This window comes from Lemur catta, chromosome 1 (assembly GCF_020740605.2).
Source record: "Lemur catta isolate mLemCat1 chromosome 1, mLemCat1.pri, whole genome shotgun sequence".
Classification (NCBI taxonomy): Eukaryota; Metazoa; Chordata; class Mammalia; order Primates; family Lemuridae; genus Lemur; species Lemur catta.
Genome location: NC_059128.1, coordinates 26,560,934 through 26,575,111, shown reverse-complemented (window position 1 = coordinate 26,575,111; position 14,178 = coordinate 26,560,934). Strand labels below are relative to the sequence as shown.

General features: G+C 45.2%; 2 protein-coding genes and 1 long non-coding RNA gene across 14 annotated transcripts in view; 2 read left to right on the top strand and 1 right to left on the bottom strand.

Annotated features, from left to right (window-relative positions):
- The window catches only part of PAPLN (papilin, proteoglycan like sulfated glycoprotein), a 35,056-nt gene extending 29,273 nt beyond the window's left edge, over positions 1 to 5,783 (top strand). The window contains 2 exon segments of the mRNA XM_045564249.1: positions 1,544 to 1,710; positions 5,321 to 5,783. Coding sequence (XP_045420205.1) covers positions 1,544 to 1,710; positions 5,321 to 5,496 — 343 coding nt within the window. The 3' untranslated portion in view covers positions 5,497 to 5,783.
- Positions 5,784 to 6,015: 232 nt separating this feature from the next.
- LOC123647126 lies at positions 6,016 to 7,701 on the top strand. Its single transcript, XR_006738142.1, has 2 exons — positions 6,016 to 6,151; positions 6,740 to 7,701. It is a non-coding gene; the product is annotated as an uncharacterized LOC123647126 (long non-coding RNA).
- A 32-nt stretch (positions 7,702 to 7,733) lies between these two features.
- Positions 7,734 to 14,178, bottom strand: part of NUMB (NUMB endocytic adaptor protein) — a 171,534-nt gene continuing 165,089 nt past the window's right edge. For 7 of the 12 annotated variants that reach the window (XM_045564261.1, XM_045564272.1, XM_045564280.1 and 4 more), the window contains 3 exons: positions 13,365 to 13,514; positions 10,673 to 10,819; positions 7,734 to 9,806 (listed from right to left, as the gene is read on the bottom strand). In XM_045564261.1, the coding sequence (XP_045420217.1) occupies positions 9,091 to 9,806; positions 10,673 to 10,819; positions 13,365 to 13,514 (1,013 nt within the window). In that variant the 3' untranslated portion in view covers positions 7,734 to 9,090. The remainder of the gene's footprint in view (positions 9,807 to 10,672; positions 10,820 to 13,364; positions 13,515 to 14,178) is intronic. The other 5 variants (XM_045564306.1, XM_045564300.1, XM_045564327.1 and 2 more) reach the window with 2 other exon arrangements.

Here is a 14,178-nt window from a genome sequence, read left to right as displayed (position 1 = left end):
GCGGCCATGAGCCTGGGGAAGGAGGGTGAGTTGCTGGAGGCTTCCCAGCTGCTGTGCTCATTCCAGCCCTCTCCTGGTCGGATCCCATCCGCCCATTCACCTTGGCCTCCTCTGGATCTTCCCAGTAGCAAACATGCTCAGGACTCCCTTGTTCAAAACAAAACACAAAATAAAAAATACCTGTCTTCAGGTCTGCATGTCCCTGTAGCCCTCGCGCATATATTGTCTCCCCGTCACAGTGCGGCTGTCCTTGTTGGCTGCCTCCAACCAGTTCACCTCCCCAGTCACTTCTCTGCCCTGCAGTGGGGCCTCACGTCAGCCCCTGCTCTAAGACACTGCCCTGGCCAAGGCCACCCATTGCCTCCCTGCTCCTAACTCCACTGGACACATCTCAGTCCTTACGCGACCTGTAGTGTTCTGCTGACCCCTTGCTCCTTCCTGAAAGACCCCCCTCCCTTGGCTCCAGGAAGCCACTGTCCTCTGGTGTGCCTCAAGGTCTGTCCTCCGTTTTTGGTTTGTCCCACTCTGTGACTTCACCGTGGACAACCCTGTAGATACACCCCTTCCAGGACCATCCATGCTGATACAGCATCTGAGTCTGGACTCTCTCGAGCCCTAGACCTCAAATCTGGCACCTCCTGGTATCTCACGGGTACCCCAAGTTTGAAATGGTGGGAAATCACTATTCATCCTGACTGCTACCCTGGATCTCCCAAAGTTGGAGGGGCACCACCATCACCCAGTGACCCAAGCTAGAAACCTCGGTCATTCTTGATTTCTTCCTTTCTTCCACCTCCCCTGTCTGACCTTCACCCAAGTCCTTTTATTTTACTGCCTGTATCATCTTCCCTTTGTTTACCGTGGCAGCAGCCACTTACCTGGTGGCTCTGCTTTCAGGCTCTGCCTCTCCCACCCAACGCTGCAGTCTGCGAGCCTTTCCAAGTGCCACGTCAGTCCCTGCTTAGCTCAGACGCCCCCACTGCCCTCAGGAGCCCAGACTCCTGACCAGAGCCCCAGACCGTGCTGACTGGCTCTCCAGCCTCCCGTGTCCACTTCTTCCCTCACTTCCTTCTCCTTGCTCTGGCCTTTCTCCACGGGCCAGCTGCTGCCTGGGCGCCTCCAGTCAGGTCCCAGCCGGCTGTCCTCAGGGAAGGCTCCCCTGAATGCACCACCCCGCGCCCTGGAGGCAGGGAGTGCTTAGCGTTTCTGTCTGTTCATCCTGAAGGGCTGCTTAAATAGACCTTTGTCAATGAAAAGCCAGAGTGGAATTCCTTTGTGGCTAAGAGGCAAACTTACAAAAACTTAGATCAGTGTGCTTAGTTTGTGTGAGTTCACCTCACTTGTATTATTTTGCTTTGATAACGTTCTCCTATCTTCTTGGGGCACCTGTCCCATCTCCTTCTTGAGATGAGGGTCATCTGTTTGCCCTCAAGGGGGGGCGGCTGACTCTGGAATGGCCTTTATTTCCTCGCTGTCTCCCAGGCCTCCTGGAGCCTGAAGACCGGGGCTCTGGATGGCTCTCCCGGTGTCCTCTCCCCTCCAGGAACGGGCTGCCTGTGCAGGCTGACGGCCACCGTGTCCACCAGTCCCCAGATGGCACGCTGCTGATCCACAACTTGCGGGCCAGGGACGAGGGCTCCTACACGTGCAGCGCCTACCGGGGGAGCCAGGCAGTGAGCCAGAGCACCGAGGTGAAGGTGGTCACGCCTGGTAAGAAAGGCCTGTCTCCAGGGTGGCAAGGGCATCCCCCAGGGCATTTGCCTGTTCTCGAGGGCTGGTCACATGTTGTGGGAGTGCAGGCCTGCAGTGCCAGGGACTCTAGTTCGAATCCTGGCTCACCCTGCCAGTTCCTGGTAGTGTGACTTGGGCAAGGGCTCAACTTTCCGGAGCTTCGCTTTCTTCATGTGTGCAGTGGGCCTACTACTCCACCTGAGAGAGTTGCAGTGAGGAGGAAGGACCTCCTGGTAAGAGCTTAATAGATGTTAAGTACGGTACTGTCTTTAGACTTAACAATTTTAAGAAATATGATTGACTGGAATTTCATTATAAAACTTAAGGCAGATAGACCACAGACACCTGTCCATTCTAATCAGGGTAGCAAAAAGTGCCTTTATGGCCACTTGACCATATAACCCAGAAAGGAAAGGGCAGAGGTTGTCGTCACCATTTTACAAAGAGACAGGTATCCAGAGAGCTTAAGTGGCATTTCTACCCGTCACACAGCAAAGCAGTAGCCCAGCTGGGACTAGAACTCAGACCTTTTGACTCTCTGTATTTAATACATGTATATATGTATTTTTGCTAAACTATTATACCTGTAACTGAGTGGAATTTTACCTGCTTTATTCAGTAATTTTATGTTGTAGCCTTATATTCTTCAGCTCCTGCTTTCTGAGTTATATTTCAGCTAATCAAAATGCTATACTGTAAGAGGGATTTTTTGTACCACCAAGAAAAAAAATGTTGCCAACTAAATGACACAGTACTAAGACACCATCAGTTAAGATGCAGACCAATTTGAGAGATGTGAAAATAAGTGCATCTCAGAATTGATGAAACAGACATGGTTTAATGTTCAGACTCTCAAGAGCTCTATGTTCAAATAAGCCAGAGGGAAAGGGGAGGGGCTCTGCCTGCACCCAGCCTGCTCCGCCATGTGTCCTCCGTCCTGCCGGTTCTCACCGGCCCTGCTCCAGGGCCCTTCCCGTCGGGTCTGCCTGGACTTGCACGACGGTCAGGGCTGCAGCACAGCACCAGGAGCACCGTTAGCACTCCGAGGGCGGGGCCTGGCTGCCTCCTGTCTGCTAGACTGAGGGCAGGGACTGGGCGGTGCTGGCGGCTGAAGGTCTGGGGTTGAATATTGCTTTGTGAGTCGGACTGACACGTAGGCCTCCTTTTGTGAGTCTCCAGGGCCCAGCCCAGTGCTTGGCATCATTGGGTCTCAGATGCCTGGTGACTAAGTCAATGTCTGCATGAATGATGGTGTTACCTTGGCAAAAGTAACATACTGCAGGGACTATTTTTTACCTCGAATGTGTCCAGAAAAGTGACCTTTCCTACATAATAACCAAACTAAGACTTGAGACAAACCAGAATGCAGACTTCCTGTGAGAAAGCAAGCTGTTAAGAGGATCTGGATATTTGTTTGTGATTAGCTACAGAAGTACTATATGGGAAACCAAATTATAATCAGAAACTTGCTTGATGCCAAAGGCTGGTGGGACTCTTGCTCATCAGGCTGGAGTGGTCTCATGAGACTTGCATCCCAGCTGGGACACTCATCAGGCCATCCTCCTGCCCTCTGCTGTATGAGTGTTGCCAATTTTAGATATTTGGGGGGCACCTTTTCTGACTAGCAGTTCCCCTCCTCTCTTTATCTGTATTCATCCTACTGACTAGGCTGCAGATTTCTGCTCTCACCTTTTCATAGGGTCACACAGCATGAGGCTGCCTCTGCTTTGCCCTGCCCGTGGCTTGGTGGCATATTAGGATTAAAGTGTTAGTATCAGGGTGGGGGACATGTTCTCCTGCGAGGAGTTCTCAATCCTTTTGTCTAAAAGACTGGCAGGCCCGGCGCGGTGGCTCACGCCTGTAATCCTAGCACTCTGGGAGGCCGAGGCGGGTGGATCACTCGAGGTCAGGAGTTTGAGACCAGCCTGAGCAAGAGCGAGACCCCGTCTCTACTAAAAATAGAAAGAAATTATCTGGCCAACTAAAAAAATATATATAGAAAAAATTAGCCGGGCATGGTGGCACATGCCTGTAGTCCCAGCTACTCGGGAGGCTGAGGCAGTAGGATCGTTTAAGCCCAGGAGTTTGAGGTTGCTGTGAGCTAGGCTGACGCCGCGGCACTCACTCTAGCCCGGGCAACAAAGCGAGACTCTGTCTCAAAAAAAAAAAAAAAAAAAAGACTGGGGTGAGGAACAGAAAATACCATAGGGATCAAACACAGGCTGCCATGCACTGTGGCCCAGCCTTATTTCTCAAAGAGGGAACTATGCTACGGAGGCAACACAGCACAGCTACGTACTCAAATTTTAGCTATGGTTACTATGTGCCCTGGGTGCTGTTTTATAAGGGTTTAACGTATCTGAACTCATTTAGTTCTTAGAACATCCCTATGAAGTAGGTATTATTAATCTCCATTTTCACACACAAGGAAACAGAGGCATAGAGAGTTTAAGTAACTTTCCCAGAGTTATTCAGCTGGTAAGTGGTAGAATAAGATTGAGCCCAGGCAGTCTGGCTCCAGAGCTGGTGTGCTTATCCACTACGCTGAGCACCACTATGATTGGTCCAGGGACTGCACCAGCTCAGCTAAAGTTGATACCGAAATAAATTATAGATTTTTAAAAACAATGTATATAAATGGCTTTGCTATCTATGTTAAAATGTAGGTAGTAAGTACTCTTGTTATAGTGATAAACCATCATAGGGTCACTCACTGGTTAAGAATGGTCTTTTAGTGGTATTCTGTGAGGGAACAAGGGGAGAAGAGGAGAAAGATAAACTCCCTGGCCCCATGGGGTCTGACTTTAGGGAAAGTGCTGCTCAGGCCCAAGCCAAGCTTAGTCATCAGAGACTCTCCCAGAAAGAAGAGAGAAGTTAATAGATAAGGGCACTCCAGTCCTAAGATGAAGCAGTTGAATGAAACTCTTAAACAGGAGTTAGTTATAAGATACAGAAGCTCCTAGTAAATTCAGAGGGAGAGGTAACAAGGCTTTGTTCTCAGTATAGTATTGGAGCCACTGTTAACAAGACTTTCTCCTATTACCCTAATATGCATTGCTTTCTTTGGGGGAAGTGGGAAAATAGAAAAGATGAGGAAGGAACTAGGTGACTAAGATAAGCTGGGGATATTGAAGGCACCAAACTTTTGGGGTGGGAGGAACCCAGCAGTGAAAGGGAAAACATAACAGCTTTTGCTAACTCAAAATTTGACTTGGGGCTGATCCTACTTGCTCTTCCTTCCAATTCAGAGGCCATGGCAGTTGTTAGCAATTCAGGACTCAATAGTCGGGGTAGGGAGTTAACTTCAAGAGATGTGTAATTGTCTAGTCAATCAATATTTGGGAGTCTGGGAAGAGCTGCACTGGGCTGAGGCCACAAATAATGGGAAGATGCTGAAGTGAGGCCAAGAAACGTGTGGAAATCATAGTTTGTACATTCAGGTGTTAAAGGGTTACAGGGCAACTGGACTTTATTTTGAATCTGGCAGTTACAGTGCTGCTTTCCTTTGAAAGAAATGAAATGGCAGGTGAGAATCTTCAGTATAGAAAGGGCTTCCTCACCACTTTTTCTCTCCTCTGTTCCTCTGCAGCACCTGCCACCCAGCCCAGGGACCCCGGCAGGGAGTGCATCGACCAGCCGGAGCTGGCCAACTGTGACTTGATCCTGCAGGCCCAGCTCTGTGGCAATGAGTATTACTCCAGTTTCTGTTGTGCCAGCTGTTCCCGCTTCCAACCTCATGCTCAGCCCATCTGGCAGCAAGGATGAAGGCTAGCTCCAACCCCAGTTCCAAGAGAGTTCTTTGGGCTGGGGAGAAGAGAAGATGGACTCTTGGCCTTTCTTTGGCTGGTAAAGGGAGTTATATTCTGGAGACCCTTGCCCTTTTGAAAATCCACCCCGTGTTAGCCCCAGTAGTAGCCAGGACTGGCCTCCCTGTGTAGTAGTCAGCAGTGTTTGTGTCTCTGACATAACCACAGCCTCCCGATGAGTTGTCAAAAAAAAAAGGACTACTTTATAGCTTGCCTTTATAATTTGTTACACAGAATCAGTTCACTGCATTTTAGTTTTTAAATTCTTTTTTAGAGACTCTTGTTCTGTCACCTTGGCTGGAGTGCAGTGGCATAATCATAGCTCACTGCAGCCTCAAATTCCTGGACTCAAGCAATCCTCTTGACTCAGCCTCCTGAGTAGCTGGGACTACAGGCACGAACTACCATACCTGGCTAATTTCTTTCTATTTTTTTAGAAGAGATGGGTCTTGCTCTTGCTAAGACTGGTCTCGAACTCCTGACCTCAAGTGATCCTCCCACATCGGCCTCCCAAAACGCTGGGATTACAGGCATGAGCCACTGTGACTGGCCAGTCTACCACATTTTAAAGCAAGCTGTCGGGGCTCTCACTTGATTTAAAGCTGGGCAGGAAGGTGTGTAATGATGTCAAAGTTAACACCCGTCTTATAAGGGGAATGCCAACTCCTGTTGTGTCAGAGAAGTACTCTTTGCTAAACTAAGTCTTACCTGGGGTCAAACCGTTCATTGCTCTAGTTTCTCTCACCTTTCTACATAGTGCAACAGTCAGCTACAAATCCCGTCTGTACAAAGGATTAATAGCATAACCCTTGTTAGCAAAGTAGAATATATGTAAGGCCTTGAGTAGGGATTTGGGATGAAAGCCGCAGTTAGCACTTTTTTCTGAGGATGAAAGAGATGGAAAAGCTTACTCCAGCAGAAAGCTGGACCCTGAAGCCCTCCTGAGACCGACTTGCAAAGCTGGCTGTGAAAGTTTATCTGACACCTGTATGAAACTGACTAACCTGCATAGTGACAACGAGGAGCCCCTCTCTTAAGTAGGAATCTGAAGCAAAACATTTGCCAGCAGAGAAAAACCAAAACTATACTAACAGCATTACCAGGATGGGGATACTAATGGGAGGGGGGTGAGGGCAATGCAATAACAGGGAAGTGGTTTCAGAAATGGTATGAGTTAGAGGAAATCATTCTTCATCTCTCAGAACTTCTGATTCCTCCATGCTAAAATAAGAGGTGTGAATTAAGTCAACTTCCAACTTTCTACAAATCCTCCAGAGGACTGCCTGTATCAAAGGTTATCTTGGACACAGGAAAAGACGGGCCTTACAAGGACAAAGCACTATAAGGTGACTTTTATTACTTAACGCGCTGGCTGGAAAAGAGACGAACTGCATCATGGGTGAGTGATACTTCTTAGTCTACCTCTCATTCAAAAAAGGAACATGGGCCAGGGGTAGAGGTCTTTTTATCTTTCCATTAAGAAAATACAGAGGAGTATCACCTTTCATTTACCATGGCTGGTTTTGCTATAGAAATTGGAAAATAAGGGCCACTTTCTTGGATCCCTCCAGTTTAATTAAACCAAAATTTGGCCTACTGGCATATATATTTCAGAAGGTGAGTTTGAGGTTAGCTTGTCCTTTGCAGTTTAGTTCTAATAGAACTAGCCACAGAATATAAGATTAGCAGTGAGAGTAAAATTACTCTAGACCAGTGTTTCTCAACCCTCTTCCATACTGGGAGCTTAAAAAACTGAACCTGGGGTTCTCTGCTCCTGAAATTTGATTTTAACTGGACTGGAGTATAGGCCAAGCCATTAGGATTTTAAAAGCTTCCCAGGCAATTCTATGTAGCCCAGGTTGAGAAGCACTTGCTCCAGCCCTGGGGTGGCGCTGAGATTCTGCATTTCTAACCAGCTTCTAGGTGAAGTCCATGCTGCTGTTCCAGAGCACACCTTGAGCAGCAAGAATGTGACTTTAGAGATGCACTCAGGATCAAGCCAAACTTAAAAGTATGGGTGAAAATATGAATTTTAAGGATATTCCAGTCCTAATAAACGATTTTCTGGCCACTAAACTAGGGATCTGTAGCAGCCATAGAATGAAGAGAGAATAAGTCCAAAAAACCCCAAAGTAAATTCATTTGCTTAAAAAAAAAAAAAAAAGATGGAAAGAACAGCCCTTCATGGGCAAAAGCTTCTACCACGAACATTTATTTTTGTTAAAGCAGATTATAAATTCTCATCAGTACAAATATATATAACTTACATTTGATTGTAAGGCCAGCGTTCAAAAGTAAAAATAAGATGGGATCTCATGTTGTTACCCAAAATCAAGTGGCTGCAACTGGCAATGGGAGGTTCTGCTCACCGAAAAAGGTGGGGGTGGCATACACACAAAGCTAATAAACAAGAATCCTCATACCCACAAAACTTGTGGAAACAAAATTTAAAGGCCAAAACAAAACCCCCCAAGACCCACATTATAAACCAACACAGTAATCTGTGTTCCCTTCTGTGGTATGATTATGTCATTGTTACCTTAGTGTTAAGTAAAGGATTAACATAAAGAAATTGCAGCAATATATAAAAGATAATACATAATCTCTATAGAGCATATTTAGATTGATTCCATTAAAATAATGACATTAGAATTTCACCATAGGTTTAAAACCAGGACAATACTGCTTTCATTATTTAAAACTACAACCTAGTGACTGTATTGGGCATAAGCATGATTGCTGTTGCAATGTGTTACTTACAATGAATGATAGTAAACAAGCTAGGGATCCCGTCTGCAACTTCCAATCTTTCTTCTTTTTATTTCAATAGGCATCAATGATAAATCAATCTTATGTACAATTTCTTACAACTAACCCTTTTACCTTTGGCAAGATTACTTACAACTCATACAACTTTCTTATATTGAGAACTATTTAAAATAGTCTAAATGCATAAAAATAAAGATTTTGGCTTTTTCGATATATATATTTATAATATTTATTCTGTTACTTAAAGTGGAAGCTCAACTTCACTCCCAAAATATAGCTCTGCTGGGCAGTTGCTGATATGCCCTCCCAGGAATCCCGGGAGCACTGCCCAACCCCTCCCTTCCTTAGCCTGACATAAACCAGTCTGTTCTTGATCCCTAAGGCCAGTACTGAGAGGAGGCAGGTGAATGGCCTGAAAAACAAAAGGAGATTGTTATGCTTCCCGTTGTGTTTTATATTCTAGTAAATGTGCTTTGAATACAGATTCCTGTTCAGATATTTCTGCCTCTCTGTTGCCAGAGATTTGTAAGGGGGTGAGGGAAGATGGGGCACAGACGGCAACATTTTCTCAACTACTTTAGCCTAACTGCAAGGCAGCCTCTCTCTAGGAATGGTTTTCCCCATGTCTTTCGAAATCACCCCTTACTGTACTCTGTGCCTGGACTTGTTCCTTGGGACCTTTGGGATTAGTGAAAAAGGTACTGATCAGGAAGACAAAGTCCCCTTTGCTCCTTTGATCTCTGCCCCCTAAGTATGGACAACATCCATAAGCCATAGGGATTGCTTAAAGTTCAATTTCAAACGTCTTCTGTAAGTCACTGGAGAACGGGTTGGTAGGGGAAGGATTAGTACGCTGCTTGGACTTGCTTTCTAATGCAGCCCATTGGGCTTCAAAAGGATCCACGGGGCAGGTACCTGCAGGAACCTCTGTGTGCTTGTCTCCTGAGGCCAACCTGCCATCGTCTACACCATTGAAAGCTGCAGAACCGTTGAGGTGCTGAGCAGGAGGCTTATAGAAGGGACTGGTGGTAGTACTGCTTGTCTCATACTGAGGGAATGTCTGCTGCTTGGCCAGGCTTGGTGACTGATGGGGGTGGGCAGCCTGAGGATGGCTTGCAGTGCCAAACACATTGGCTACCATCTGAGACGGAGTGATGCCCACCACAGGCACGTTAGGGGCTGGATAGGGCATCCCGTTGGCCACAGGATAGGACTGGGCAGGGACAAAGGCTGGCTGCAGGGGTGGGACCACACCCACTGGCATAGGCTGAGAGGTGAGGAATGCATTCCCTTGGAAAGGTGGTGCTGGATGGGAGATGGCAGTAGGTGGAGGCGGCTGGAGAACTGGCTGCAAAGGAGCAGCTGAGGCCTGGGGCTGCTGAGCCCGGACGCTCTTAGACACCTCTTCTAACCATCGGTCGGCTTCAGAGGGAGTACGTCTATGACCAGCCTGGAGGAGACCTGGAGAGGCAGCACTGGAAGATTGACCCCACTCGGTCCCTGGAAACAAGATGAAGAGAGACAAAGAATCAGAGGGCCTCTTTCCTTAACCTTGATTATTTGATCCTAACATATGGAACAAGTACCCCTAATGGGACATTTTGTGGTTTTGGGAGGAAAGTCCTCTACTAGCAAACGAGAAGATTTTGTGGTAGGATGAAGAGAACCTGTCAGGCAATGATGCTGTCTCAGCCACGTTGAGATACTTTCTAGATATGGCTCAAATGCATTGAACCAAGGCAGCTGGCTGGTGTCAGAAACCCTTCCCTGTTGCAATGGCTCATCCACAGTACAGCAACTAGCTTGCACATGGCTCTCACAGGCCTGAGGTGATTCATCTTCTGCTCTAACATGGCAAAAAGAAAATAACCAGTGACCTGGCCTATCTTACTGGCAGCTCCTACCTGGCTTCCAGACATATGGGGTCTTTCTGGTGACTTTTAAAACTTTTTGGTTTTATAGTTAACAGATGTTCATTATAAAAAATACAGAAAAGCAAAAATAAAGTGCTTTTTGTAGCACTTTTTGTAGTCCTGCCATGGCAGGAGGCAGGGTCCCCTCTTCCTATAGGTATATCCACACATCACCAAATCCAGTGATGGATTCTCTGAGATGGGGCCCAGGAATCTGTGTTTTATAAAAGCTCTTTTATAAAAGTTCAGTTCCATAGTCCTAAGGACTATAAATCTAATCTTTTTTTTCCATTTCTTTAGCCATCCTGTCCTAATAGCAGCTTATTTCCAGGAGGGAACATCCTTGTCCTAAAAGGATTGCTTCCTAGTTCCCATTCAGGTAGCTGGCTGATTTTAGAACCAAGGTCACTTATCTGATCCCAGAATCCTCACCACCATCTGTGGCCACCTTACCCGAACGTGTGGCTGCAATTTCCTTGTTAGCAGCATCAGGGGCATGGGCCCAAGGGTTGGTTTCACGCACAGGCATTGCTACGGGTGAAAGAGCAGTATGGGCTGGCTTAGCAGCAAGCACATGGAAGGCTGAGTCAGTGCCATTAGCTACAATGGGAGCAGACAACATCAATGCAGTTAATTCATGCAGGGTGTACAAGTGATCCCTTGGAGTTGGGTCAGTCAGGCCAATGTATGATACTGGTGGAACAGATAAGACAGAAGAGTTGATGCTGGGATAACCATGCTCTCTTGCAGTGGATACATATACGTTTGGTCAAAGAGGGAATTAGAGGTTGTAATTAAAATGGCTGTACCAATAAAGTCAAATTATTATACTAGGACAATATGTGCACGGGGAGAAGGGAAAACGAAACCTACAAAAACAATTTCAGGCCGGGTGCAGTGGCTCATGCCTATAATTCTAGCACTCTGGGAGGCCAAGGCAGGAAGATGGCTTGAGCTCAGAAGTTCAAGACCAGCCTGAGTAAGAATGAGACCCCATCTCTACTAAAAATAGAAAAAATTAGCTAGGTGTGGTGGCATGTGCCTATAGTCCCAGCTCCTCAGGAGGCTGAGGCAGTTGGATTGCTTGAGCCCAGGAGTTTGAGGTTGCTGTGAGCTAGGCTGACGCCACGGCACTCTAGCCTGGGCAACAGAGTGAGACTCTGTCTCAAAAAAACCCCAAAAAACAAACAAAATTTCAAATTAAGTTGAACAGAGCCGTGCTTATTAGCCTTTGGCATAATTAATAAAGCATTTCCTTCTTCTATACTTCTCCAAAAGACCAAATTATGCCAGCAATAAGAATGGGTTAAATATAATGATTACTCCTTGTTTTCTTCTCAAAACTTAAAAAAATATATACATATATATATAATGATTCCTTATGTGCTAGGCACTAGGCTAATAGTATTTTATATGCATCATCTCATTTAGTTCTCTTAAAACTTCCATAAGGCTGGTATTATCCCCATATTAAAGATGAGAAATCAAACTTGATACGTGTTTTCATTTGCTTAATAAATCTGTGATTTGCTATAGAATTTCATTGCTCTGTCGAAGATTTTTTCCCTCAGTAATATTCATAACATCTCAAAGTACCTCCTATTCTTTCCTCATCTTCCTTTATTAAAATCTCTTAACCCTATTCCAGATATCTATACCAGTTTCTACTCTTTAGCTCAGCTCTCTATCATATTTAGTATGGAGCAGACAAGCACCTTCCCCTGCCCTACAATACAATTATTCCCTCTTAAGACTGGCAACCATGCCTATGGTGTTGGTACTATGTTACTCTGGCTTGTCTAAAAGACTGTCTCACCTAGAGACCAGGATCTTCTTAAAGGCAGGGAAAGGAAATTGAAATGTTCTATTCAATTTTGTACACTCAGTGCCTCGTAAACAGATAGAGTCAGTAGAATGTAATGGGTACTATATTCAAAAATACCTGAGTTTAAATGCTGGCTCTGTATGATTTGGGCAATTTACTTCTCTGAGCCTCATTTTTCTCATCTATAATACCTGCCTCATGGGGTAGTTGTGGGGATTAAATGAGACAATGCATAAGTACTTGCCACAATGTGGCAGGTACTGTGCTAAGTGCTTAATAAATTGTGCCTATTGTTATTACTGGTCTTATGTTTGTTAGATGACATGAAAAGCTATTTAGTGCATATGACTGTAAAGGTTTACTTAACAAAGTGAGAGAGCGAGAGAAAGACCCCTGGAGGAAAAGCATGTAGCAGCTTCCTCCAAAAGGAGGGGGGCACTGTCTCCAGAGCAGAACTTTCTCTGAGCCCTCTCTCAAAAGAAGTGGAGAAAGAGTAATTATAGGAGCTCTAATTCTAGAAGTTTGTAATTTAAGTTACATAAAATTTTTTTGTTGACCTCTGAGTCAATATTCACTGTTAAGTCAGTATCTCTGAAAATAACTTGTAAGTTCTTCAGTGCCACAAAGGCAAATTTGAGGACGCCGTTATAGAAGATGAAATGAACTAAACAGCCAAAAGAAGTGCTTCATTATTTATGAGCCTTCTTGTTACATGGTAGAGACTAGGCTGAGTCCAGGGCTTCTCAGCCATGGGACTACTGACATTTCAGGTGGGATAATTCTTTGTTGTAGGTGCTGTCCTATGCACTAATGGATGTTTAGCAGCATTCTTGGCCTCTAACCAGACGCCAGTAACAACATCCCTCTCCTCAACTTGTGAAACTCCAAAATGTCTCCAGGCAATGACTAACAAATTTTGCCCCCAGTTAAGAACCACTACGCTAAAGAGAGAATAAAATATGAACCAATTCTGATGACTATTGCTTTTGGAAAACTGTCTGGACACTCTGACCCTTCACAGTCAAATGGCAAGTAAAGCAGTAGGTTGGGACTATAGAAAAATCCTAATAGACTAGGATGAAAGATGGGCACATACATGCAAAATGACAAAAGCAAACATCTTAGGAAACAGGAAGGGGAACAAAGCACAAAGACATTGTTGAACAGGGAAATCAATGAATCTAAGACATTACCAGACAGGGAAATTAATGGGTCTGACCAGCTCTTGGGAAGCTCAGGATGCCAACTTACAGTTAGTGAGCTGCATACTAAATGTACTAGCTTTAAAGAGAACAGCTGAGCAAGTCAGAGGGCACCAACCTTGGAAGGTAGGAGATTGTGGTGCCACCACTGTTACTGGTTTGGTCATCGGGGCAGATGAGAAGGGGTCCTCAGAAGGGGTGCTGAAGGCATTGGTGATCTGTGAGCACAGGGAGCTGATGCTTTCTGCCTCCCCTTCTACCTCTGGCACTGCAAAGCAAACAGAAAATGGCTCCAGACAGAAAAATGGAATAATCCTAAAATATAACAGATGACACAAGCTACCATTTGATACTGTATGTGGAAGAAAAAGACTCAATTAACTGTCTGATAGGGCTACAAACGCAGCTTCAAACATTTTGCTGAGCATGATTTCACTGGCTTTTCAGATGAGAAAGTATAACTAAGGTACATCTTCTTCCTTTGCAAATCCCCAAATTTCTTTATTTCCTTTTCTTGTAACACTCTTGGGAATTTGGTGTTCTCTCTTTGTGCTAAGATGTTCAGCTAACTAGAACTTTCTAGAAGACATCTGTAACCTGTATGCCTTCCAACCTATTCCCAAGGCTGTGGTCTGAATTGAGTTCTAGAGCCAGTTAGTAATTCTGTCAGAAAAATGGGTTAAAGTCTGAGGCACCAGTGGATGCTCAGTGCTTTTCTCTGTAACAAATTGTGACAATGTCATTACTCTTTTTCTCCCAAGTCTCTAGTACCAAGTACATGGACAGTGATAACATGAAAAAGTGAACATAGGTATAGTACTCTAGAGACTTTGTTCTTAATACTGATTCTAGGATACTTTTGTATCACTGAGGAAGCTAATTATGTGTGCTGAACATTTGTTTGCTCTTCTATAAAAAGAATAGTTTTGTTC